The following is a 16,304-nucleotide window of genomic DNA, read 5'->3' as shown; positions in this document are numbered from 1 at the left end:
CCTACTTACACCAACAGTAGACTTCAATGAATTAAAGTGAAAGAGGAACAAGTGAAAATGGCACCTTCTGGGTCAGAAAGGATGTGCAAGCCTGCTCACAGCTTCTTCAGCTGAGGGCACTTGTGTTTTTCACTTAGATGAATGTTCTGCTTACAGCCCCAAACTTTTAAGGAATTAAAATTTCCATTCTCTAGCGTGAGGAAAAGGTGCAGGAAACAAAATTTCTTAAAAGCCTTTGGTGTTTGGATCAGTCTTCTCTATCCGCTCCCCCTTCAGGCAAACATTAATCTTTGCTTCTAAGTTGCTTTTTTGTTTCGGTATGCTGACCTGAACGTTTGTATGCATTTTGTGATGCTTGACAGTCTAGAGAACATCTGATGATGACCAAGATCACAGAACAAAAGATTTACCACTTGTCACTTGAAATACTTGCTTCCTTCAGAGGTACAAAGAGCTTCTTTTGATTTACTGCACCTTCCTTACAGAGCAGTTGTGAGGATGGGAAGCCACGGGACTGGAGCTGGCTGAGGCTGGGAAGGAAAGTGAACTGTCGCTGAGGAGGTGCAGGAAACATCAATCTTCCATTCTTTGCAAATTTGCCTAAGCAGCCCCCAATTTTTCTTCTGGTTGTTTTTTTGTTTGGTTGTTTTTTTTTTTTTCTTTCCATTTGTGAGGCACTCAATTCTGTGCCGATGAGTAAGGTGAGAAACACCTAGTGGGATCAATTCATTTCCCATCTTTTAGAATGTGGGAATGAACAACCCAACCCACCAGAAAACTAAATATTAATGCTGTCAGCGGCATGATAATTGGTCTCTGCTTTCATCTCTAAACAATCTCTTGCTTAGATTCCATTATTCATTCTAAGAGGAAAAGGGTTATTAATGCAGTGTTCTTTTAATTTTTTTCTTTTGTGTGTGTGAGAGAACAGGAGAGCAATAATGCAATAAATATATTGGCTGAGAGAAAACATTTGCAAGAGATCCTTGCCCGTTTTTTTTAATCTTCTCTTATCATGAAGAATGTGAGCCATGATAAATTGTTCTGCTAATCAAACAGCACTGAAAGGTTAGGTCATTGGAAGTCTTTAGTCATTTTGTGCTTTTCAAGAGTGAATTTGTTAAAATTATGCTGAATACCCACTTAAAGCCTGGGCTGAAAACCCTACCTGTGTTTTATAACTCTGCACTGTCAGAACTCATAATAAGTCAAACATTCTTTCAGAGGTACTCATAAGGGAGAAAAAACCCTGTAAATTTAAGAGTAATTTCAGATTGTAAATGAAAAAGAGAGGCACGACTGTTCATTTGCACCAATCATGCCTTCCTTTCATCTGCTCTGATTAGGCCTGGTGCGGTTTCATCAAACTACTCCATCACTGAGCTGTCACTCCAGTCGTCTGTTGATTGAAAACAATCAGGGCTCTGATGGCACAATTATTCTGACCCTTTAACTAGAGGCTGCTGTGATAATGAAAGGTTGATTATGATAGTTTGTGCCTCTTTCAGTTTGCCAAGAAGGTTAATTTGGGCATCAGACGGATGTTTAATGGGCGCTTGCTGGCTACACTGAGGTAAATGAGAACGTGCAGTCTTCGATATTGCACGGATATAGTTTGGCTGTCAATCATTGTCATTTTGAGTTTGTGCCTCACACTCTGGAAATCACATTTTATTTTTTCCTTGGGATTTAATTTATTCTGTGCCCTGAGGAAGTTCTTTCACTCTGTGACCTTCACAGTAGCTTTCTCTGTCTTTTTTCCCTTCCCTCAAATGGAGCCCAAAGGCATAATACATCTAGAGGAACATTTTTCTTTCATTTTTTACGTTTTAAAAAAAAAAAAAAGAAAAGAAATTTTAAAATCCCTGTTTATCAACTCACCCCTAACAGAGCAAATATTTTAATTCTGATTGTAAAATCAGGGTGAGCAAATGAAAGCATGCCCGCTTGCTAACACAGCGCCACACAAGGGGCTGCTTACATAGACACACATTTGTAAAACTGACAAACAGGTAATTTTAAAATGTCTCTGTGTAAAGAGGGTGGGGGAATGGCACAGTTTTATTTTCACAGGCTACATGCGTATGCTTCAGCCTGGTGCCTTGTAAATATGGTCTCAGTCACTGTACTACAACTTTTTGAGTTGGAAAGTCTCTCTTCAAGGTTCAGGGGCAAAAGACATTTCATTGCTGATTCAGAGATTATTAATATTTACTGTGTTCAGATTGAGAGAATCCTATGCATAATTTTGTAGTTGTTTGGCTCAAGGTGCAAAAGAAATGCAAATACCTCATAATTTTGATTGTTCTACATGCAGCTCATTACAGTCTTATTTTTATGCACATTTTTAATTCAAAATAAAAAGAAAAATATTTCTATCTTTAAGGCTCTCCGGGATCTAGATTTGAGCCACTCATTTTCCACGCTGCCCACAACTGTAACTACCTGATTGATACAATTGCAAAGAGAGTCTGGAGGCTGTGCTACATGGTTATGTACTAACTTCTAAAAGTATTCACATGGAACTTTAAAGCTTTAAAAAACTGCATTTGGTGGTTTGGGTTTTTTCCAGAAACAATTCTTCTCCCAAATGTTTTTATTCTTAAATGGGTGATACAGCCCAATGTAGCTCACCTTACTTAAATAAAATGCTTAAATAAAATACTTAAATAAAAACCCTCCAGATTTTGTCCTGTGAAGTCTCTGGAGAGAGAGAAAGACTGAGACCCTTTAGAGATCCAAATTCAGGACCTTTGGAAGTCCCTGTTCATTTTTTAAAAGTGGAAGTTTCTCCATAGCTTTCAATTGACTTTGTTTCAGAGCTTTAGTAAATGTCCTGGTTTATCCATGGATTCTGCTCCTGGACTTGAGATTTGAAGAGCCAAGGTGGTGCTGATGACAACCAGCTGAGACAGAGAGTGGTTCTGAGGCAAGAGATTGCAATCTGGAATGCCCGAGGCTTGCTGAGTTAGGTAAACTCCAAGGAGAGGCCAAATCATGGGCAAGTTTATAGCCAAAATATGTATTTCTGGTGTACTCAAACCCTGAACTAGTAAACTCCAAGTTTTGCTTTTTGAAGTTCTTTCAGTGCCTTAAAGTGATTGCTATAGTAACTGTGCTGTTTGCATGACTCTTTTTGGCTTATCAGTCAGTAGGAGCAGATCTATAGCACTGTCCAATGTGCTAATGATATAAAGATATTAATTTGATTTTTTTCTGGCCTAACATTTTTGCTTATGTGAAGCAACAGAAGGACTGCTCAAGTGAGATTTGTGTTAAAAGAAGAGATTTGTGGTTCTTTCTCTTTTCCTGGTATATATCATCATCAGATTGTCACGCAGAAATCTGATAATTTACGTTGAATATATCTGATATCAGTCCAGGAAAATACTTCCTTACACTTTCCTATATTTAAAATTGTCCTTTCTCCTAAAATAAGAATGTTCACTATGTTACTGTATTTTTTTCATTTGTTTTAATGAGACAGTGTGAATTCATTGTTTCAAAACCTTATAAAATTTATTGTTTCCTTTTATTTGTTTTTGCTAAAAAAAAACCCAAACACAACCCTCCAAAAACCTCATTTTTTCCACCACTGTCACTTTTTGTCTTCATCTCCATTACTGGAGACCTTAGATGGTATAAACTAGCATAATTCCTTTGCAGTCTGTGTGACTACAACATGAATACATCTACTAAAGATCAGACCAAGATGACTTTAATGGAGTTCCCGTGCCCCCTGCCTCTCACAGAGCCCAGGCTCAGAGGAGCGTTGTCTCTCTTGGAGCGCTGTGGACGTGAACTTTTCCTGACACTGACTTGGTGACTTAAAGTAGTTTCCAAGTGAACCTGGGTCTAATGAGTACGTCGGGCTTTTGCACTCGTAAAGTAGCTTGGCTTTTCTGGTTGGAAAAGTTGCTGTGATGTCAAGTGAAGGTCTGGCACATCTCCAGCAGAGTGAGGAAGGGGAACGCTGAGCGGGCAAGGCACAGGCTCACCAGGCTCTCTTGCTTCCTGGGATAACTGGCAGCCCGAAAGACCAGGTAACTACTTATTGCAGGGTTATCTTCAACAGGGATGGTACTCTTTAATTCAGCTTTAACCGCCACTGTCCCTGTGCCCTCTCTGGCTGTGGTACGTGTGTAGTACATAGACCATTAACAGCAGGGAGGGATGGACCACGCTTTGAGGCTGTGTGAGTTGGGACTGTCGAAGCACCATGCTGGAAGCAGAAGCAGCCATTGGAAATGCAATGAAATCTCAATCCAACATACAGGTGTGTTTAGATGTATGTTCCAACTGTATCACAGTGTATTTTTCCATCTGTTTTCTGCTGTTTTGAGAATGCACGCCGTTGCTAAATGAAATAATGTAAACTTAGAGAAGAAAAACCCTTTGGGCATTAGAATAAGAGAATTAATCTGGTTTGAAAATCTTGTCCTTCTGAGGGTCTACTTTTGTCATTTACTTAGTTTAGAAGATGAATATGGCAAAATATATTATTTATTAAAGTTGATATAGGCACTAGGCTGTAGCTTCCTTTTCTCACATGCTCATACATTAAAATTAATAGGAAAGAAGCTTCTAGCAGTTTAAACAGAATTTGCCTGTATGGCGCTAGGAGTAGGAGTCTTTCCTTATTTTTGTAAATTATTTAGCAGCGATACAAATATTTTAAAACTCAAAATTGTGGATGGTCTCTTTGTTTTTGCTTGCTTACTTGTTTGCGTTTTAAACACAGTTGTAATTTCAAGTGCTATTGGTATCTCCTTAGAGAAGTCTGAGTGTCTTTCTTGCAGTGTCATAAAGTGTATAATGGCTTTGAGTTTATTTTGCCGATATTGATTATAGTTGCTAATCACTACTGCCAGAGAGAGTAAAAAATAGGCACTATAATTGGTGTATAGACAGGGTGAATTTTGGAGTTAATGTGTAGGCCCCAGGTTTCTAAGTCTGGATTAAACAAAAATTGAGGAAAGGTAGTGGAACTTGCGTTGATAAACATACAGATGTTTGCTGATATGCTACATGGAAGCTTGCGCTTCTGCTATGTGTTCATGAGAGTTATATTTGCCTCCTTTACACTGAAGGAAATTTAGAAGTGTACAGTCCATCAGTGACTATTTCTATTACAAGCAAACAACTTGTTTGGGAACTTAATTCTCTTTCTTTTGAACTTCTCTAGCCTTCCAGTAGCTGCCAAACCATCCAGTAACTAGAATATCTGATCACCCACACAGATAACTCTATTTTCTTCCATACCTCCAAAGTGTGAGACACCATGTTCTGCTAGAGAGCACTATAATAATGTGTACTGCGAAACAAATGTAGGAGTCTAAGGCTTGGTTTCCGAGTGTCCCGAAAACCATATGACCTGATCCATAGCCTTGTGTCACAATTTAGGAGTTGGTCCTGTACTCTGTGAATATACATATAAAATACCTACATTTGTAGCTTAAATTCCTAGCAGTTATTTTTAAGGAGTGTGCCAAAATGGATTTATGGCATTTAAAATTGAGTAACAGTCATTGTTATCAATAGCAAGACAAGGAGCTAAAAATATTATAGCTTTTAGCTCTCATGGCCGATTTTTCTGCCTTGGAGTGCCACAGATTAGGTGTGGGTCACACAGAATACCGTAGTCATGAGTTGATTTGGACAAGAGCTTCTAAACACACTGTGATTCCCAGACCTCTGTTGCCTTCCTACGACCCAGTAGAGCTTCTCTGCTGATTATCAAATGCCTACATACCATGCAGGTGACATAGTGATGTGCAGGGTTCTTAGCCCTGCTTTCTAAATTAATACTAATATTAACATTAACCTCAAGCGTGGAGTCTGGTAAGACCCAGTAGCAACCTACACAAAAGACAGCCTGGGATTCACTTTACCCTCCCCATTACTGTTGCTTGTCGGAAAGGTAGAAGTAGTGTAGACCAAAGATACCCTTAGGTGCAGCATGTAGAGGACCTCAAGGAGGTTGCAATAAATTTAATTTGGAAAGATTCAAAAGTTTTCATAAATAAAGATGCAGGACAGATGAGTAGGGATGAAATAGTGTAGGAAAGGATGGAGAAGGTTTTGGTTGAAGACCGGGAATAGATTGTACATCTCCTGTGAATGCCAACAGAATCTTTGTATCACTTTGCACCATCGCTGTAGTGGTTTAGAGATTTTATGTGATTTTAGAGAAAGTTTAAGCATTAGTGGTTTCAGTGAAACATTTTTTACAACTCCAGGAACGTTCTCAGTGCAGACCAAACTCAGTATGAACCATGTTGCTTTTGCCCAACTTCATGCAGCAGAGAAAATGTATTGTAATGGAGATGTCCATCCCTTCTGCTGCAGATTGTCACACATCCCATATGCAGAAATGAATGCAGATACTGTGTCTTTGAAAGGTATGAATATATGTAGAGTTGCTGGTGTGTTTATATAGTATTTATTGGGAGGCAGGAGGGAGGACAATAAAGGAAAGAGGAATGGTGATGTTCTAAGATATTAACAGGCATTAACATTAAACTTAAAAGCCTTGTGGTTACCAAGACCTCGTTTACATTAGTGCATGTCTTTTAAGAGTCTGTAATGTCTGTCATTATAGCATAGGTGGTACCTCCGCGATACCATTTTAGATGTGAGTGAAGGCATGAACTATAAGCAAAAGAAACCAATCTGGTGGATGCAAGTGATGACAGCTAAAACCTGAGTTTTGCTAAATTCTTCTTTTTTTAATATAACGACCCACACATCATTCAATTGGTACGAATTCAGTTGGTGTCTTCATCGTGATGAAGATAGCCTGAATTCCACTTCAATTTCAAGTGTCTAGTCAATGATGAGTGCTAAGTGCCTCTGAAGACTTTGAGAAATGATTTCACATGGCCTAAGACATGAAGTAGGGAGTTGCCTAAAACCACTCAGTAGGAGACACCCGACACTTGGATTTGGTGTATTTAGAACATATGAATAAAATGCTCAATGGTTTCAAGTCCATAAACACTTCCAAATGTATTTAATTAATGCCTTTTTTTTACTAACAAGTCTAAATACATATAGCTAATGCACAGTTTGAAACTCAATACAGCATTTAACTGATTGAACTACTGTTGCAATTTTTGGTGCCCTTCATTGATTCTTTGTTTCACAGGGGTTGAATAGCACAGTGGAGCAAAGCATTTCAAATGAACCTTAATAAGGTGGTTTTGGTTTGTCATCTTCTCACTCTGTCAGAATACAGAAACAGCAATAAATGTGATATACCATGAGTATATGAAAGCCTGGAGTAAGACAGTAGCCTTTCTTTCCAGCTGCTTCATGTGATGTTCCCATGAGCAATACAGGGCAGTAAGTTTTAGGTGAAACTGTTGTTATCACATGACTAGTTAGAAATTTGTGCTCCAGGAGCTGGTTGTCAGGATGAAACAAAGTATCAAGCAGAGGAGTCTGTCTTTATGCAGAACTAGTCAATGTCTTTGTTAGCGGCTTGGATGAAAGAGCAACATGGGGTTTATGTTTTCAGGCAACCAGAAGGTGGAATGGTCTTCAAATACTTTTGAAAATATAGTTAGGATTGAGAATGATGTGGATAGTAGATATGCTTTCTGTCATTACTGAACTGACACTTTGTGGAAGTTCTGCAGAAAAAAAAAGAGGTGGAAAGAGTACTTAAGCTTAAACATGAATCAGCAATATCACAGTGCATTGGCAATCTTGTGTAGTGATGGACAAATAAGCATGGCATAGATGGTTATGATCAAAGTGATCCTTCCAATCTGTTTGCTATTACTACAGCCTTAAGAGGAAGACTTTCCAGTTTTCAGCAGCAAACATTAAGAAAGAGGGGCATTTCCTTTCAGTAAAAGAGAACTGTGAGCCAAGCAACAGAAACGTAGAAATTGTGACCCAAGGTGGATTGAGAGACTTTTTCATTCAGAGAAGAGGAAACTGCAACACATAATGAAATGCATTAGAGGCGGAGAAGAAAAGGAGGGTAGCCGGCTGCTTTTCATGCGGTATGGGTGGATTAATTTCAAGGGCCGGTCTGGGGGTTTCTGAGCTCTGGGGTATAAACCCAAAGGTGGCAAATGAGGCAGTGAGCTGAGGGGTTTAGGCTCCTGTGTAGGTAAAAGGAAAATCTGTCCAAGAGAATAGCTGAGCATGGGGATGGTTTTTCTGAGGAGTTTCAGATTTCTTCATCACTTGATGTTTTCAATAATAACATACACAACAGTTCTTAAAATGATTTAGGCCCTTTTTTAGAGCTGTTTGGTTTCAATATGCTTTACGTAATTTAAAGGTTATGTTTAGTTTTGGCTATTGATACCAGCTGCAATTGCTGAGCAGTTTCAGAGTCTTCCTTGCCACTTCCTGTAAGTCCCGCACCAGCAGAACCTCTTCTCTGTGTCTCTCTTCTCTAGCATGATTTCTGGTCCTTTACACCTCTCTCCACTTTATGAGTAAAATTAACGAAGAAGGAAAAAGATATTGAAGGATTCAGTATGTATTTTGTTGTATTCCTTCAATATTTTGTCACAAATAGAATGGGAGATGGAGGGGAGAAAGGGCTTTTCTAATCATCTAACCATAATCTTACTTTTCTTTCTAGTGTACCCATGGTCTCCAGTGATCACGTAGTCCCTACGTTTATATTATTGCTCCAGCAGCTTGATTCTGGGATATTGTGGTCTCCTGCAGTATCACTAACATTTTGCACAGCAAGGGTATTGCGTAGCGGTATTGCAATCTGATAATGCTGTGGAAATTCCTTAGGGGGACTGGTGCAATACAAAGCTTCTATGTATATTAGGGGTGGAGTTTTAGTTGGTATCTTTTATGTTGACTCACATGCATTCATAACTACTTTTTATACTGATGGATATCAGTGCTGAGGCAAGTATATAGCTATTCTTGGAATGCGAGCACAGTTTTCAAAAGACCAAATTTTGACGGAATTGTACACAAATAATTGGTGTCTTGTTTTTCCCTTCCTTCCCCCTACTTTTAGCTGGCTGTGAGGTGGTTGGAACACAACTGCCGCTACCAGTACATGGATGAACTTCTCCAGTATGTCCGCTTTGGCCTTATGGATGTGGATACGCTGCATACCGTAGCTCTTTCTCATCCTCTTGTCCAAGCTAGTGAAACTGCGACAGCACTTATTAATGAGGCCTTGGCGTACCACCAGAGCGTCTATGCACAGCCAGTTTGGCAAACCAGAAGGACAAAACCTCGCTTCCAGTCAGACACTCTTTACATTATTGGTGGGAAAAAACGTGAAATCTGTAAAGTGAAGGAATTGCGATACTTCAATCCGGTAGATCAAGAGAACGTTCATATCGCGGGGATTGCAAACTGGAGCGAGCTAGCGCCTATGCCTGTAGGGAGAAGCCACCACTGTGTTGCTGTCATGGGAGACTTTCTTTTTGTAGCTGGTGGAGAGGCAGAGCACTCCACAGGGCGCTCTTGTGCGGTGAGAACTGCCTGTCGATACGACCCCCGCACTAACTCTTGGGCTGAGATAGCTCCGATGAAGAACTGTCGGGAACACTTTGTGCTGGGAGCAGTGGACGAGTACCTCTATGCAGTAGGGGGCAGGAACGAATTGCGTCAAGTGTTACCTACAGTGGAACGGTATTGCCCCAAGAAGAACAAGTGGACCTTTGTACAGTCCTTTGATCGATCGCTCTCATGCCATGCAGGATATGTGGTGGATGGTCTTCTTTGGATATCAGGTAGAAAACGTTTCACACAGTTTGAGGTACTAACAACATACAAAAATACTGTCTCAAATGAAACTAATACATCTTCTTCGGTTTATATGTCAGGATAACTTTTGTCTTAGGGGATGGGTATTTCAAAGAATTTACGCCTGGAAGCATACAATCAAGCCTGATTAGAAATATAGGAACATAATATACCTTATACAATATTTTTTGTCTCCTAAATATGTTTCTGTGTTTCCAAGCTGCGTATATCTCATGTGCTACCTCCAGTTGCCATTCATAAATCACAGTGAATCAAAATGATAATGCATTTTTGGACAAATTTCAGATGGAAAATTCTGTGTGCTTCTTAAAAACAAAAAACAAGACTCAGTTTCTGTAGTATGATCTGCTACCACTGATAATGAAATGGAGAATTAAGTGCTTGTTGGCTTGTGTAGATCCAGGGCTTGAAGGCAGGTGTATGAACGGCTCTCACTTGCTCTTCAGGATATTGTAATAGGCCAAGATGACCTTCATTAGAAATCGCTCTGACTGTCCATAACAAGTGCACAGGACTGCCTGGACGTAATTGTACCTTTATGGTGTAGATAGTATAGGCCTTGTAACCATAAACTAACATATCATTTGCAACTCAGTGTGATGTAATTTTTATTTTACATGTGCACATTAATGGGAGTTGAGGACATTGTGTCATCAGTCTTTGTAGTGATTTTTCTGATATTAGGTACTTTGGAATAAGGTTGATGCTGTCCACGGAAGATTTGACTGAAAAATATCCACCTTTTAGTAAGAAGTATGTCACAGAAGGTTATAAAGTTGTGATATTTATCACGGAAGTTAATGAGTAAATGGGGACAGCCCTTGAGGAAAATGTTCAGTGATTGCCATCTTCACTGTAGATACCCTCTGGGGATTTTTGGTCTGAGATCCCTCTGGTGAAAAGATGGTATATGAATGAAAGATTAAGTTAGCTACTCAGGCCTTTGCTGTGCTTCTCAAAGTATGTAATTTAGGTTAGCAGAGCTCCTCGCAGTGTATCATTCTGCCCATGTGGATTAAGTGTCTTCTGGGAATGGATTCCCAAGCACTGGCGGGGGAGGTAGCAGGTATCTGTTTTTATACATATACACTAAAATCATGAATAACAACATTAAAACTAAAAGCATGACAGAACACAGAAAATCACCAAGATCCCTGGCAGGTGCCTTGTGTCGCTTTCTTCAGCAATTGGCATCGAAGGAGTCTTCTAAAGTTTGTGCTGTGTGGTAATCCTGATGTGTGCACTCGGTGGGCTTTGAGACTCAGGTACGGTACAGAAACAGGATTTCTGCTGTAGGGTACCAGCTGGCCACGTTCAGAGCATTACCCTGTTTATTCACTACCTTTCATATTTCATCAGTGGAAAGAGATGTGTGCCTGTGATGGGCAATTCAAATACATGGATGCTACTACTGCTGTGTCTTGATTTCTCCCCCTCCTTGTGGTCTGCATTTGTCAGTCTCTATTTATGAAAAACGGGGCTTTTTAGGAAATTGTGTTAAACATATTCACATAAAATGATTGAATGAGCACTAGAAACATCCATCAGAGTGCAGTCCTTGCTCCAGTACATGAAAAAAAATATATTTTTTTCTTAATTTGGGTTTTTTTTGCATTAAAAAAAACCAAACAACAACAACAAAAAAACAACCAAACAAACCCAAGGAAGTATTTGATAGGGATTTTTAAGTCAAATGTGGGACTGGTTGAAGATTACTTTTAATCTTTGCAGATATGCTAGGAAAGGAAAAATTATTCTGAGGATTAATTAATGTGCTTAGTTACGTAAGTGAAATGCCTGCCTGCCTGTGTGTTTAAATACTATCTGCATTTATTTAAAGAAGCAGTGTGATATTCTGTTCAAGGATATGCCTCTAATACAGCTGTTGAATCGGGGAAAAGGTAAGTGGAAGCCTATTAGGTGAACTCTAAAACTGGGCAAACCAACAACAAATATTTTATCAGTATTGTTCCACGTATATTTGAAAATGCTACCAAAATAACTTCTGTTGTAAAGTCACAGTAAGAAGCAATATTTTGGCAGTGGAACAAAGTAGACAGGACTTTTCAGTTTTATTTTGTATAGCTTTTGAGAAAATGCTTAGCAGTTTTGAGTTGCTAGATTCGGCAGGTTATTATGAATTACGAGAGCGTTCTGTGTGATACTTCAGTAGGGTATTGATCTGAATTATGTACTCATAGATTGAAAACTGAGTTCTGTGTATTGAATAGAGTTATTTTATAAATAAAAGTAGATGGACCTGTAATAACTGTAGCTAGCTTTCTATTATTAATTAATTGCTTAGGGCTAGAACGTAGCTTGCTGTATGTGTGTATTCGGGGGCAGGGGAATAGTACGGAGAGGTGTTTTATTGTTCAAAAAATATCAGTAGTCACTGGTCAAAAAATCCACTGTTCATAATCAAATGTAAAGTGTTAGCACAAGAGTAATCAGTAATGCAGAAAGGAACCTAATTTTGAAGTATGTGGCCTAAAATTAAGTAATTAAAAAATGAGTCTGAGTTAGGGATGTTTCTGAGCTGTATCCCTGCTGCTGTTTCTGGGAAATACAGGTCTTAAAGTCAGGCTGCTACTACCAGCTGGCAAGGTAAACATGAAAATGTGCCCAGGTTTTTAGTAAGTGAATAAATTAAATAGTGAAAATATAAGTCTCTAGCTCTAGTATTTGAGGAGAGTCATCAAAACATGACCTGCGCACAGACCGTTTACTTACTCTTCTGTAGTCAAAGCATCAGTGCCTCTGCTACAGCCCCTTGCCTCCTAAAGGCTTTGCTAGTCAAAAGCTGACTAGTCTTAAGGGGTTTCTATTATTATTATTATTGGGATTCATTGTCAGCTTTACTTTGCTGCTCCTTTGGGACAAATACAAGAAGGAATGAAAAATAATAGAGTGTAAAACAATGGCAAAGGTAGCAGGGAAGGGGAGTGTGTTAAACAAGAGGCTGTAAGCACATGCTGGCAGTAGGAGATGTGTGACCGGTGTTTCAGGTGACGGAGGGACTCCTAAGCTGCCACCACCCCTTTGGGTTTTTTTTAACTTGCCAGAAGGCCCAGAGAGAGCCCTCCACACTCTGGAACTAGTTGGACCCTCTGGTCAGCACAAGAGGGTTCAGCTCTCAAGTTTTCTGAGCACCATATCTTGTGGAACATATTTTTATATTTGTGTTATTATTTTTTTCTCGTATCTCTTTTTATTTTTTCACAGCTCGCATTTTATTTTGTTTTCTTATTTTAAAAACTAGATGAGAATTCATTAAAATAAATTCTCTGTATTGACAGTACAGCATCGGGCAGATGGTTTTGAAATTTTATAGAAAGATGAATCTTACAGGTCCCAGTTAACATCTGACACCGTGACCTGTTTCACAAACGAATTGCATGCCACATGCTTGAAAAGTGAAGTATTTGAGTGAAAGAGAAACAAAATGCACCAAACCCTTTAGAGTTCAACATTACCAACAATCATTCCGTATAAAAGCCGGGAAATATTTTCCCTAAGAGTGAGAACTTGAACTATGCTCGTTTCCCTACATCCTCTGTGGAGTGCACATGCAAATCTGGAGACCTACTTTTCTATATACGTTCACCTCCCTCCTCCCCTATAGGTGTAGTGTCCCTGGGGACAGAGAGGGGCAGGGGACCTCTGCCAGGCAGTTCAGCTCTGGACCATTCCTGCACCTGCAGCTGGGGATAACGAGGCTTCCCCTCGCCTCAAGCGCTCAAGAGATTAGCACATGAAAAGTCTTCTCTAAAGCAAAGTATTATGCTGTTGTTTCGCAGAGGTCCGAGTTGCCTGACCTGAAGTGTGTCAGCTAAAATCACATCTTGACATGCACATGGAAACTCAACTTGAGGGGGGGAACGGACGATGATAAACAAGCCAACCCCGTGCAGTTGCTTTTTCTTCAAAATTCAAGTTTCTTTTTTTTTATTATTATCATTTTTTCCCTAATGGTGGAGGTTTTGACCAAGGAAATTATGGAGATCACGTATCTTGGAGAATTATTCTGAGTTTGCAAGTGGTTTGAGGGGAAAAGTATCACCTTACTATGAGTTTGCTGTTTGTTGTGAGAAGAAGATTTTTTTCTCAGTAAATGCCTATAAAATTGTTTTATGAAAAATAGATCTGGAATAAATAGGAATCTACAGTGTCTAACTAAATCAAGTTTTGCAGGGCAGCTGGCACAGAAATTACCAGGAGGAGCTTAGCAAGTACATAAAAATTGCCTCAGTGACCCAGTCTTAGACTGTATATGGAACAGTGTTTCTCTATTATTATTTTTATTATATTTGAATAAAAGATAATGGATCACACACCTTTCAAGCATGGACATTATAGGTTTGATGCTGCTGGTACTTCTTAAGATTGAATGTAAACATCAGGTTTTAGTGATTTTTAAAGAAACAACCCACAAACAAACCAGGGCTTGTGCCCCTCTTGTTTGCAGCTGGATTGCATCCACAGTGGAACAGTCTTAATTAGAGCTGCTGAAGGTGTCTTCCAGGGAACTCGTTAGGGTGGGAGAATATGCTCCAGCTCAGCTGTCCTCAGTGCACCTGGGCTGGCTGAAGCAAAAGGCAGCGGGCTTGCATGTTGAGGAAGGATTATCCTGTGTTTAACACACAGGCACGCAAGAGAGGAGAGATTTCTATTTTAAAATAGCAGAGCACCTTGGGGCGCGTGTCATGAGTTTCTATATATTCCCTGGATTTGCTGGAAGGAATACACGTGGGAGCTCTTTGCCAACATGTAGTTTTACACGTCTCCCAGCAAACTCGGATTCGTGCGTGCAGCCTAGCGCTTGGGGACTTCAGAGAGAGTTGTGAGATTTTCTGGGGGATTTGGATTGGATTAGATTTCTGAAGTCACGTGGGGATCTTACTAGGACATGCTATAAATATGGATTATAAATTTTCTATTGGGAAAATGGTGTTGAATCTACTGTCTCCCACCCTTCTCTTTTTGGAGGTGTCTTTATTGAAGGTGCTTTTTGGTGCAGTTTGTGGACTGTTTTGGGGATTGTAACAAACCAAAATATTTTCTGTGTGTAGGGAAGGGCTGGATAAAGCAGGTCTTGGACTCCTCCAGGACCTCTCCATGTAGAGGGACAGTGTTGCATGATTTGAGAACTTCTGGGTCTTGAAGGGCTTGAAAAACAGGGTTTACAGCCTGCAGGGGAGTGAGCAACAGTGATTGTGGCAGTGTAAAAACATTGTAGGTCCATGGGTTGGGTGTTGGGCTTCCCGCGACTGTGTTCTCACAGCTGTAAGAGCAAGAAAGACACAGGCTTGTCCTGAGAGTGCTGCTTGCCTCCTGGAAACTCTAGTCCTCAAAGCAAGCTGCTCATGTCAAAGCAGTACAATCATTGCACTCAGTTTATAAAACCCAGTGAGTGCTGACCAAACTGTAAATTTTCTGTCATTTACCCAGCTAGATGTTTTTTTTCTCTTTCCTTAACTGATAGGTTACTACCACATTAGCTGCTATTGCTTGCCATCAAATTTAATAGCATGCTTTGTATTTTTAAATACTTCTTTTCAAGTGTAGATACAATGCCTCCCTGCCTTTCCCCTCCTTTCCTCATAGAAAGCACTGCAGAGAAGTTTCAGTAATCTCAGAATTACCCCTTCTTTTTCTGAGAAAGTATGTATTATTTTTAGTACCACTTAAACTTTTTTTTTTCCTATTCCTATTTTTTAAGAGACATATTGCTCTTCTTTTGCCCTTTCCCAGCTGCCTGGAGTATTTTTAAAAAAAATAGTTCAAGAGGACATTGTAGAGTTGTTAAATTTGAATTTTGGCAGAAAATTTTAAACTTTTGCTATAGCACTTCAAAGTTAGGAGGAACTTGAGTTTGAAAATTGATGCAGATATAAGATGGCATATTTAATGACAGATGTATCTATAGAAACCTGTTAAGATGCAGATTATCCCCCTGGGGAGGGGAGATCAAAACTGCCAATCTATAAAATATACTTGTTAGGGGAAGGCATGGAATCTATCTCTGCGAGCACTTTGATTGCAGGGGACAGTGTAGCAGCATGTGGCATCATAACCTAAGAGCAGACAAATCAGCCTGATGACTTTCAAAGCCAAGAATTCTGCTGGAGGCAAGGGTACTCCAGTCTAGAAGAAATTAAAACATATAGAGACTGTTATTAATTCCAGATCTATTTTTGTGTAGTCAAATCTGTATGCAAATCCTTAGCATCTCATTTTGGCAGATTAATCTAAAAGTGAAGAGCGGTATGTGAAGGGAATGTAATGATAAAACACCACAGATGAGCAATATTGCAGGGGAAAGAATGTAAGCTGTGTACTTGATACAAGGGGCTCTTTGTGAAGAGAGGCAAATAATTTTGCTTATTTGATTATTTCGTTATTTTACAAGGAAGCAACCCCCTTCTTTCTCTTCTTCCTCCAGATCTTCCCCCCCCCAAATTAAGGTGTCCTTTCTGAAGGGAAATATAAGATCCAGCATTATGTTTCCAATGCATCTCCTGTAGTTTAACATTCTG

The 16,304-nt window shown here is 39.6% G+C and overlaps 1 protein-coding gene across 1 annotated transcript in view; it reads left to right on the top strand.

Annotated features, from left to right (window-relative positions):
* KLHL32 (kelch like family member 32) overlaps positions 1–16,304 on the top strand; it is a gene marked incomplete at both ends in the record, with an annotated part of 96,647 nt that overhangs the window by 71,533 nt on the left and 8,810 nt on the right. Inside the window, one exon of the mRNA XM_082481022.1 lies at positions 9,005–9,731. Within this exon, the coding sequence (XP_082337148.1) occupies positions 9,005–9,731 (727 nt within the window). The remainder of the gene's footprint in view (positions 1–9,004; positions 9,732–16,304) is intronic.

The sequence above is a fragment of the Vanellus vanellus genome, assembly GCF_965231255.1.
Source record: "Vanellus vanellus genome assembly, chromosome: 3".
Classification (NCBI taxonomy): domain Eukaryota; kingdom Metazoa; phylum Chordata; class Aves; order Charadriiformes; family Charadriidae; genus Vanellus; species Vanellus vanellus.
This window is presented reverse-complemented; position numbering and strand designations above follow the sequence as displayed.